The following is a 12,164-nucleotide window of genomic DNA, read 5'->3' as shown; positions in this document are numbered from 1 at the left end:
AAACATTAAAAAGAATGAAATTACTAAGGCATTTTAATTTATTTGCCAACTGCTAGGCACAATGATCTCATCGTCTATTAAATAAATCAGCGCAACTTAAGAAGAGCTAGAAAAATTGAACATAAAATCTACGTTCGTAGTGCAAAGACGAACGTATTGTAAACAGGACGCTCTGATACTAACCCCAAGCACATCATCCTCGCAGAAGTCTATAAGCCGATCGAGGGCTTGCTGCGAAAACGAAGGGAAGTACTTGAAAAACTTGGGAATAAGCTGGGCAGCCAGTTGTTTGACCTTAACACTGCCTTCTTTGGCCGCTTTGATAATGTTGAGATAATCACCAGCATGCTGAACGAATAGGAAATTGAAGAGAAACAAAACAGAAAACAAACTCCGTAACTGAAAGCATATTGAAATCCAGAAGAACAAATCAGAAACAACGAAGAAGGCAGGAGGGAGGGGGCTAACTTGGGACTTGTCTTTGGCCTCGGCAAGCCGTTCGCCGAGGTCGTAAAGCTTGTCGACTTCCGCCGAAGAGTCATAAGGAGCTTCTGCCATTGAATTGAATAACGCGCGCCTTTGCTTGCTTATACAATCTCCTTCACTTTATATATGTATGTATATGCGTATGTGTAGACGTGAACAGAGGAGAGGTTTTTGCAGAGATAGGGTTTGGCGAAGCCAATAGTGGCGAGGAAGGTGGTAAACTGAAGGAAATGAAGCCAAGCCGCAGAAGCTTCCAAAACCTTTCCAGTCCCCAGTAGATTCAATGCTCTATTTTTCAATTGCTGCAAGTACGAATGTTTGCTTGCGGAGTCGAACCGGGCATATTAGAAAGGGGCAAAGGGTCACTGTTACTGGTTGTGGTTGGACCCAAACTCTAAAACTTTTTTTATTAAATAAATAAAATATATAAGGCTAATAGAAACAAAAAGTCACACCTTATCACGTTTTCACTATCTAATCTAAAAATTTTAATTTTAATAATTATATTTTAATTTAATCAATTGATTATAATTTTATCCATAACTTAAATTCGATTCAAGAAACATGTGCGTCAACTGACGTGGCACATCACCTAGTATTTTAAAATATTGAGTGAGATTCACGTTGACAAATATGAAAAAAATAAAAAAAACATAATACAAGAAAAAAATAATAATAATTGGGGTTAAAATTGGTAGGGTTCAATTAGGAATTGGATCCTTAATTGAAGCCATTGAATAAAAGCCCTAATTAAAACAGAGGAAGAGGCAACATGAAGGGGAAAGACAGAAAGTAAAGGAGAAAGATGCGAAGCAAAGGAGGAAGACACGACGCGAAGGAGAAACAAATCGAACTACAAAGACGAAGGGGACGAAAAGGACGATGTTGAGGAAAAGATCGAATGAGACAATGCCATTAAGGTTTTGAGGTCGCCATTTGCAGAGCTTCGAGATGAGACATTCCTAACTTTGGAAGATGAAGAGGAATTGGAGAAGGAAGGAGTTGAAGAATCAAATGAGTCGAAGACAACCCCATCATGGTCCACATAGGTGCAGCACATCAATTTCAAGGTAAATTTTTTTGATTCTTGAGAATGTATTATTATGAATATATGTTTGTTTTTGATATATTTGATTAGTTAGAATACATATAAGAGTTAGATCGTTCTCAGTATATTCAAGAATGGATTAGTTTGTTCTCGGTATGTCATCAATTTCATAAGAGTTAAATTGTTGTGAAGGGTTTGGGTCGATGGCATCAAATGAGCAATCTAGCACATCTTATGTGATTTTTAGCAGCGATAGGGTTGTATGCATTGTGCACCATTTAATATGTCATTGTCAAACTTCATATACTCGAAAGAACCTAGGAAGAAGGTTTTTTTGTTGTCCTTTGAGGTAGAGTGTGTAAGTTTCAAAAAGATAATTTGTTTAATTTGTTTGTAGCATTTGGTGAAATATTTAATATTGCAGGACAAAAATTGTGGGTTTTTTCAAGTGATATAATAAGGAGCTTTGTTGTTACCAAAAATACAACAATTAGAATTTTACTCAGCGGGGTAGACTACCGTATGAGATTCTAACACACGGTAGATCAGGTGAGGGAAATAGTCTCCGAAAGCTTCCTTTTCATGAAAGATTCTCCCATAAGAACAGGTCTCGAAAAAAGTTGCATCTCAAAAGAAGCTGCTGCCCTAAAAGAGTTTTACCCTGAAAAATTGAGGTTCTGAAAGAACTGTGCTTGAGAGAACTGAGGTCCCGAAAGAATAATACCCCCAAAAGAACTGTTATGTGCAAGAACTACACCTCAACATAGGCTTTGATTCTCTCGGGGAGAGAATGATCCTTCCGTGAACAACTGCAAGGGAAAATGAGTTAGAAAGCTCGCGGGGAGTGTTCACCCATGAAGACTCTTCGATGCCTAAGTTAGTGTCGGAAAGGAATGAGGTTAATTCTAAAAGAAAACAGTAAATGTCTTGAAAGAAAAAAGAAGAGTCAAGGTGGCTTTTACCCAATGGTTGCAAAATGTCTTTTTTGTTGTCCTGTAGCTTGGCTTTTATAGGGCGCGAATCTCGAGGGGGACACGTGGCATTGATCGTATATTCGCCGAAGTACATTTTGGGAGAGACCTAAAAGGATATGTCAGGCAGGTCCTTTTGTGCTTCCGAGATGGTCTCTCAGGGACAACTTCCCCCTACTTCTTCACATACTTTCTTTCAGGTGCACCCAAAAGAACCTCTCAGGTGTTTAACTAGAGGCTTCTCTTAGGCTTTCCCGAAAGGATTATTTCGGGTCTCACTCGAAAGATTCCTTCTCAATCCTTTTGGAGAGGTACAACAATTGCCTCCCCTAGTCTTTGCTTTTACCCTTGGGTTAAAGTGAAGACTTTATTTGGCTTTTTAGTCTTTCTCCTCGAAAGGGATTTTCCCGAAAGAATTTCGACTCTTTTTGGAAAGACTATTCCTCAATGGAGCCGTTTCATCTCCTTTAGGGACCTCTATAAATACCTCCTTTACCGCATATTTTTTTTCTTGTTGACTATTTTTGCTACTCCCGAAAGAACCTTCATATCTTCTCATTCTCTCGATTCTCGAAAGAAAACTAAAGGTTGTTTTTCCCGAAAAACTTCTTGTAATTTCAATCAAGTTGTCTCTTAGAGGTGTTCCGAGAGAAACTCTATAATTCGGATATATGATCCTCCAAAAAGGTTTTCCTTCCGCATTGTTTGGGTATTCCCGAAAGAATCTCACAAGTTTATTTCGAAAGAAAAGTATTCCCGAAAGAAATTCATCCCAAAACATTATTCATTCCCAAAAGAATTCGATCCCTCAGAACAACTTTTCTTTCCTGAAATAACTTTCATTTCCAAAAATAATACTCCTTGTTCCTGGAAATAATACTCATCCCAAAAGAACATAAGTCCTCGAAAGAATTTTTCTTCCCAAAAGAACCTTAACTCCAAAAAAAATCTTCTTTTCCTGAGAGAACCTTTGTTTCCTGAAAGGATTTTCTTCCCGAATGACCCTTCGTTCTCGAAAAAATGTTATCCGTATTGAAAGAACCCTTTTGCCCTATTTTCAACTTGTTCTTTACTCTCTTCCTCCCGTAGCCCATGGTAAGTAGCAAAGTCTATATCAGTGTCCCTGACCATGATGGGGTTATCCATGAGTATATAGAGGGAAAACGTTCTCGCTTAACGGAGGGTGACCGTATCATATCCCTTGTTGTTATCACGCCTGTTATATGTATTTTCTGCTCGGATGAAGCGGGCTAGACTCGACCCTATAAGCCGGCCCAATTGCCTGAAGCCCAACAGGCCCATGGTCGAGGTTGTCAGCTCCAGGTCGCACATTACCTAACTTCGAGCTCAAATCGCCGGACCAAGCAGGCTTTAAATGAGCTCTCAACGACACTTTCAGTTCGCTGACAGCGAGATCATTCAGTTCGAGCTCCCAGTGATGCTATCAGCTCGCAAACTGACTAATTAGCTCGCATGAGCAAGGAGACCGCAGAATAATGATGGGCTAGGCATCATTCTAGCTGGGCCGTCTAAGCCCCAATCTGGACTCTCTCTCAGCCCATCTCTTGGCCCATGATGGTCCTATCCTGGCCCCATACCATCCTGCATCAATATTATTGCAGACTCTATTGGGTATTCGTGAGGGACCAATCAACGCCATGCTGCCACCTGGGAAACCTCACCGACGTCGGTATACAGTCTCATCACCTGTAAAAGACACAGGACAGGTGGAGAGGACATGTCCTTCTCCTATATTTTAGCTGGCTCTCTTTAGAGACAAGGTACGCTCTCACTCTCTGACTTGCTAATACACAGCGTGCTCCCTTATTGACTTGGATATTAGAGTGCTTGCAGGTGTTGGCTGCCGGAGCGCTGACCGAACCATTCAAATCTCCCTGGTGCGTCTTCTCTTTCCCTTTTTTCGCATTCATTTCTCAAAACGGGCAAAACGAATCACGGTTGACCAAATCTGGACGTTGACATTTTGGCGCTAGAAGGAGGGCCTGTTCTAATCGATAGCGATACTGAGAGGAAGAAACACTAGAAGATCTAAAGTGGTGACCAATCAGCCAGGAAACCATGTTAATCAACTGCCGGAAGTTCCACCAGTCGAGGGCCCAGTCGCAGCCACTGCAACTACTTCTGTACCCCCACATTTTGGAGCCACCTTTGCCATCCCCGCGTCGGTTCCCTACCAATCTGCGGCCCCTACCCCTAGAACGAAGGCGATACAGGCTTGGCAGGAGCGTCAAGAAGTGTTAGAAGGTATAGTAATGCAGCTCGCCGATACAGTTAGGATGTTAGCCTAACCACAAGTTCGCGTAGCCCAAATGCAGGCAGAGGCCACGCCACCTCAGCAACGTGGGAATTCACCTTGTGGGGAAAGCTCGGTCAGGGTTAGCCTAGGCCGTGCCACATACCATAACTCGCGAGACCTCGAGAATAGGAGGCGGCATATGCCGCGAGATCGCTATTCGCCAGAGCAAACCAGTGGATGGGAGAAGCGATCTCGTACTGGGTAATCTATGGATCAGGACCCCACCATGGAAGGACTACTGCAGAAGGTCCAACAGCTGGAGGCAAGATACGGGATTCGTGATCGGAGGGAAGGTCACGAAGAGATGACCCCATTCTCCAGGGAAATCGAATTAGAGCCTCTCCCTCACAGATTTAAGACCCCTAATATCTCTCAATACAACAGAGATGGAGACTCATATGACCATTTAGATGCTTTCAACGTCCTGATGGACCTCTAGACTTCAAGTTCACTGGTGAAATGCCGTGTCTTCCCCACGACCTTGGGAGATATACCTCGGACCTAGCTAAGGAGTCTCCGTCCTTGCAGCATCTGTAGCTAGGATGAGTGTTAAAGAAAGTTTATAGGTCAATACAGGTCGCTTAGGAGGCAGCTCGCCTCGACCTGTCACCTCGTTACCGTGTTCCAGCAGCCCAATGAATCCCTGAAGGATTACATTGAGAGGTTCAGGCATGAAGTCAATACTGTTGATAAGCCATCGGATGAAAGTACTTTGACCGCGATATCTGTGGGGCTCTAGAAGGATGGGAAGCTCTATGAGAGCATCTACAAATCCCCCGTAAGGGACCTGGGTGAGTTCTATGAACGAGCTACGAAAGAAGTCAGATGGGAGAAGACATTTTGCTTCAGGAAGCTAGATGACCTAAAAGAATGAGATTGGAAGCACCAGCCACAATAAGAAGAGTGGCAATGGCGATGATGATCAGGTCGCTAAGAACTTAAGGAACGAGCTAGGTTACGAACGACCTGCACACTAAGGTCGCTATGACAACTACAGTATCTTTTCCAACACTCAGGATAGGATCTTCGCTACTAAGAAGGGCGAGGAGAATTTTGGGAGGCCTAATCCCATAAGGACTTTCAACAGATTTAGAAATAAGGACAAGTCTTGTGCTTACCACGACGGAGTGGGTCACAACACCTCCGAGTGTCGAGCGTTGAAGGACGCAATCGAGGACTTGATCAGAAGAGGCCACTTGCATGATTATGTGGTGCCACTAGAATACTAGAAGCCTCAGCAACCGGCTCAACTAGAGCCTCGTTGAGCTCTCGAGCAGGATTGAGCACCTACGATTGCATGAGGATGGCTACCATTAACAGCGGGCTACAAAAATTACAACATGAAGATTCGAGTTCGGTGCTATAACGTCGGTGATACCAGGTTACGCCTTGTTCTTCATAGAGCTCAAAAGGCTAGCAACCGGACACTAGGCCAGAACTGCGAAGGCCCCCATATTATCAAAGAAAGCCTGGGAAACGGAGCGTATCGTTTCTCAAATATGGATGAGACTATTCTCTCACGTGCTTGGAATGCGGAACACCTCTGTCCTTAGTCTCGATGAGCGTAACTGATTCTTACTTATGTTCCAACTTCTTGTTATAATTAATTCTCGCAATTCTGATTGGAATTTGTGAATGATCATTCAACAATTTTATTGCACTTTATGATTGTTAAATATTCGATTGAATGCTCTTAAAAATGGGGGTAGAAACACCATGATTTGTGAGCTGTGGCCCATTCATCTTAGCCTCCGTTCTATGATTTGCGACTTATCTGAGCATTCATCTTGGTCCTCCCCCAGGTCGTGGTTTGCAAGTTGAGGACCATTCATCTTGACTTAACGTCATGGTTTGGTACCTACTGGGAAACCACTTCCATTAATTATTCCGAACTAAGGGTTCACTAGCTGGGGTCCTTTCATCTTGACTTATGTCATGGTCTGCGACCTACCTGGATGTTCCCTCTCAACTCGTTAAATTTGCAAAAAGCCATGGTATGTTAGCTGAGATTGCAACACGATCTACCTGGACATATAGCTTGGCGATGCAGATTAAACTCTCAACAGAGCCATGATATGTTAGTTGGGACCGCACCGCGATCTACCTGGACATATATCTTGGCGGGTTTTTTGATATGATCCAGATATTATCTCTTTATGACGTATTGACCAAGACTCAGATAGATCTGGTTATTATCACATAAATCAACTATTATTATCTTGCCGTTACAGTTGAAAACCATGGTATGTTAGCTGAGATCACAACACGATCTGCCTGGATATATAGCTTGGTAATGCAGATTAATTTCAACAGAATACAACTCTGACAAGTTTTCTATGAAGCCATGGTATGTTAGCTGAGTTCGCGATGCGATCTATTTGGACATATATCTTGGCAAGGTCTTCAATATGACCCATATGTTATTTCATCATGGTATGCTCTCGCTCGCCACAAAGTTATAGTCCATAATCTGTTGGACGTGCAGCACAAGATGGCATGATCTATAGCTATTGGGTAGAAGTCAGGCAGATCGAGAGATCACATAGCTCGCTTCAACCAACATGCATCATCTCTCTGTCCCTGGACAGCACTAAGATCTGGGGGGGCTAATGTTATATGTATTTTCTCCTCGCATAAAGCAGGCTGGGCTTGACCCTATAAGCCGGCCCAATTGCCTGAAGCCCAACAGGCCCATGGTCGAGGTCGTTAGCTCCAAGTCGTATGTCGCCTAACTTCGAGCTCAGATCGCGAGACCAAGCAGGCTTTAAATGAGCTCTCAACGACATTCTCAGTTCGCAGACAACATGATCATTCAGTTCAAGCTCCCAGCGACGCTATCAGCTCCCAGACCGACTAATCAGCTCGCATGAGCGAGGAGACCACAGAATAATGATGGGCTAGGCATCATTCTAGCTGGGCCGTCTAGGCCCTAATCTGGCCTCTCTCTCAGCCCATCTCTTGGCCCATGACGGTTTTATCTTGGCCCCATACCATCCTGCATCAATATTATTGCTGCCTCTATTGAGTATTCGTGCGCTCGTCTTAGATCACATCCACATTAATGAGGGACCAATCAACGCCATGCTGCCACCTGGGAAACCTCACTAGAGTCAGTATACAGTCTCATCACCTGCAAAACACACACGACAAGTGGAGAGGACATGTCATCCTCCTATATTTTAGCTGGCTCTCCTCAGAGCTAAGGTACGCTCTCACTCTTTGACTTGCTAATACACAGTGTACTCCCTTACTGACTTAGGCGTCAGAATGCTTGCAGGTGCCGGCTATCGGAGCCTTGACTAAACCATTCAAATCTCCCTGGTGTGTCTTCTCTTTCCCTTTTTTCACATTCATTTCTTAGAACGGGCAAAACAAATCACGGTCGACCAAATCTGGATGTCGACAACGCCTGACTTCCCGAGGCAGATTAGAATTGTGCGGCCTTTACTGGGGATGATTAGATGGCCGTTCACAAGGCTAGTTTCTATTTAGGCTTCCATCTCCCTCTTCACGACTTCAGTCTCGAGTTTTTTCGCTATAGCGACTTAGCTCCTACTCAACTCCACAATAACGAGTGGGCTCAACTAATCGATTTTTTTGTGTTATGTTTGAAAAATAAACTAGTCCATTCTGTCGAGTTCTTATTTTGCTTCTTCCATCTTTGCCTAGTCAATAAGCAATACCACATGTACACTCTTCATAGGACTAGGTGGGAGGATTGTCTTTTCCACAGTTCTCCTCCGAAGGTTGACCATTTTGATTCCTGATGGTTCATTGTAAAGTCTCATAAAAGGGTATTGTACGCCCCTTGTGACTAGCATACAAATCTTGCTAGAGTGGCTCATCATTCTTTGAGTAAATCTGTTCATCAGCTTTGGGAGAAATTTAAGGATAGTCGGAGCCTACTTATTCACGAGGGTCTCATCAAACTTTAAGAACTTCTCATTGTAGACAAAGTGACTAGGGTCGACTAGTTCCCCACATAGGATGAGTCATTGCGATGCAGGAGGCTAAGTGCCCTACCTTTGCAGCCTCAGGCTTGCACGGTGACCAGGGATCCGGTCAAATAAGAGGTCCCTCCTCAATAGGAGCCATCTCCTCCCAGGGCTGTGAATCCTCCTAACTGCACTCTATTTTTCTCTTCACTTTTATTTTTGTTCAGAATCCCATCATCTCTCTTATACCTTTTGGTTTTTTGGTGTTCTAACCAAGTGTTACACTTTTCTGTTGCAGGCATGAGGAGGATGATTAGGTTTTCCCAACAACGGGAGTTGGGTAGCTAGTCTCATGCCAACATTCAGCCACTTCTAGTTACTCGTCTAGAGGTTCCTTTTCCACCTCCTGAGGTTCTGATCCTCTCTGAACACATTAGAAAGACCTCAGGAGATCTCCGTTGCTAAAAATGACTTGTCAACAAGCGGAGAGAGAACTAACAACCTTCGAACCAGTCACAAACTTGATTTTTCCTAATCCAGTTGAGAGCCCCCAATATGCTGCGCAGCTGGCCCATTAACAACCAACTGATTTGGAAATGTCAATTGCCTTGAGTGGGGACAGCACTGGGGTGGCGGCTCACCATGAAGATATGTAGGACCCAATTGAGATGGGGTTGTTGATTGCAGGGTGGCCTTGCCCATCCCAGGAGGACCAAAGGCTGAGGTTACCTCCCGCTTAGATCAGGCTGCTATTGATGCCATCCAAGGAAGGGGACGATGGGGCTTCCGATAGGCTGTCGTCAATCCTCAGTGAATTGATCATCGAGTTCTTCATACCGAGAAGAGGCTAGCTACCTAAGATTTAACTCTTATTTTGCTTGTTCTAGGCTCTCCTTGCAGAGGCGGGATCCAATTAGAAGTTGGAGCCTAGGCTTGCTGGGAGAACTTCCAAGTGTAGCCAGGGGTATTGGACACAAATTCGGTGGAGATGCCTGGAATTGTCGCTCAACTTATCTATTCCACAACCCTTCTAGCTGATAACAGCAGGTACATCAGGAACTCCCCCCACGACATGGATGAATTCGAACACCATTTGCAATAATAAGTTCTTGCCCCTGCCATTTCTCCTCTACTTTAAGGATGCAACATGCTTACTTTTCTTTTTCCTTTCCGTATGTAGGGAACTCAAGGTGTAGTGATGACTAATGCAATGAACAAAATGCATCTAGCTTGCCTAAAAGCCAAGCTTTATGAGTAGAGATAAAGATCTTATTGTTGGAATGAGGCAAAGCAAGTCCTTAACAGAACATCCATCATCTAGAGTTGGACAAGTCTGATCTCCAACAGTAAGTCAAACACTTCCAGGCAGAGCTTCAAAGAGCCAAATCCAACTGTGAAAGCTCTCGGTTCAATGTCTAGAGTTGGAAGGACGAGTTGGAGGACCAAAAGAAAATTCAACAAGAGACTTATTTTGCCGTGATGGCTTCCTAAGGGGAAGTGTTGGAGTTGAAGAGGGTGTTAGCAGATGCTGAGGATCGAGTAATTGAGGCACTTCAATCATTTTCCCATATACGGATTGAGAATGAGAAGTTGGTGGCATCTAAACAACAAGAGATCAAGGAGGCAGTAAGGGAAACTATGAAGGCATATTGCCTCTCACTACAAAAATCAACGTTTTAGCGACGAAAAATTTCCTACTTAAAACATCAAAATCCATTTAGTGATGAATTTAGTGATGGGCACCTATCCATCACTAAAAAGGGCGTCACTGAAATTTAGTGATGGATCAGCGATAGGGGTTATACTTATCGTTGAATCAGCAATGGGTATAAGCTCCATTGCTAAATCAGCGACGAAGTTATACCCGTCACAGATTAAAAAAAAAAGAAGAAAATTATACGTAAATAAAATAATAATAATAAAATATATAAATTAAAATTTGAAAGTAAACTTTTATATTTATTTAATATAAATATATATAAATAAATTTATGATAATTGCTAATTTATTTTAATTAATTAATTAAAATAACTAACTCACCAACAATATTTATAACATTATATTTATATTTCTAATTTTAAAATTATATTTACTAAATAACTAACTCGATAGCAATATTTATAACATTATATTTGTACTTTTTATTTTAAAATACAAATGAGAACTAATTAAAATACAAATATTTTTATTTTTATTTAAAATTATTATAATATATTTAATAAATAACTACTTAAAAACAATTTTTACAAATAAATTGTATATTCATTTTATTTTTTTATGTATAATTAATATTTCATTGAAAAAAATTGACATAATAATTTTTATTTCTAATTTTTTTATCTTATTTAAATCATCAATAATATATACACTATACACAATAATATATATACATAATATGCAACTGTATAAATGTAAAATAAATAATAATATATATGCAATAAATATGAATAACATGTATATTTTTCATCTAAAAATTATTCAAAAATGTATTTAAAAGTTAAAATAACAAAATACTAAAAATATAATGCAAAAAGAAAAAAAAAAAGAAAAGACCTTATAAATTTTGGTGATGCTTGTATGTTCTAAATGAAGACTTTACGATAAAAAAAAAAAAAAAACATTAAAAGTGAAGAGGGGGTAGTGCAGAGGGGGTGAGGAAAGAGGGATGAGAGAGGAGACAAAGAGTGAAGAGGGGGGAGGGGAGGAAATTCAAGGGGGGAAACCGTGCGTGCATGAGATGGGGGTTTAGCGACGGGCATCTTCCCATTGCTAAATGGGAAGGGGTTTAAAAAATTTTCAAAAAATTTTAAAAATAAATTTCAAATATTTTTTAAAAAAAATCATAAAATATAAATAATATATATAGAGAAAAATATATTTTATACTCAATAATAAATATAAAATAATATATATAAATAATAAAAATATATTCTAAATAATCCCAAATTTAGAGTATTCTACTTTCACGCAATTCACAGGGTTCAATAAGCAATCAATATTTTAGATCAATGATACATTGAAAGACTCTTTTAGGTCTTCCCATACCAAAAAGAAAAAAAATCTCTGAAAGTTATTTCCTAAATCCAAAATAGAGTACTTGAGTTCTCCCAATAACTAAAAAATATAACATGCTTGCTTCATGATGGTGGAAGAACTAGATTGAAAAAAGAGGGATTCTATTTATAAGATATCTAATAAAACTGTCGTTGGAATTGAAATTTTATTCAAATAGAAGAATTAATTCATATATTAATAATATATTAAACAAAAAAAATAATAAATAAAAAATATAATATAAATTATATATCTATACTAAATAAACAAAAAAAAATATAAATAATATTTTTAAACTTCAATTTAATATTAAACTAGCGAAAAAAATGATCTATGATTTATATGTTAGAGAA

At 40.5% G+C, this 12,164-nt stretch overlaps 1 protein-coding gene across 2 annotated transcripts in view; it reads right to left on the bottom strand.

The window, feature by feature from the left end:
• LOC127811586 (apoptosis inhibitor 5-like protein API5) overlaps positions 1 to 809 on the bottom strand; it is a 49,774-nt gene extending 48,965 nt beyond the window's left edge. Inside the window, exons 1-2 of one of the 2 annotated variants that reach the window (XM_052351577.1) lie at positions 469 to 809; positions 184 to 348 (exon numbers count right to left, since the gene is read on the bottom strand). In XM_052351577.1, the coding sequence (XP_052207537.1) occupies positions 184 to 348; positions 469 to 558 (255 nt within the window). In that variant the 5' untranslated portion in view covers positions 559 to 809. The remainder of the gene's footprint in view (positions 1 to 183; positions 349 to 468) is intronic. The other variant, XM_052351576.1, reaches the window with a different exon arrangement.
• Positions 810 to 12,164: the final 11,355 nt, after the last annotated feature.

Source organism: Diospyros lotus, chromosome 10 (assembly GCF_014633365.1).
Source record: "Diospyros lotus cultivar Yz01 chromosome 10, ASM1463336v1, whole genome shotgun sequence".
NCBI classification, from domain to species: domain Eukaryota; kingdom Viridiplantae; phylum Streptophyta; class Magnoliopsida; order Ericales; family Ebenaceae; genus Diospyros; species Diospyros lotus.
Note: the sequence above shows the minus strand (reverse complement) of the source record. Positions and strands in the feature narration are given on the sequence as shown.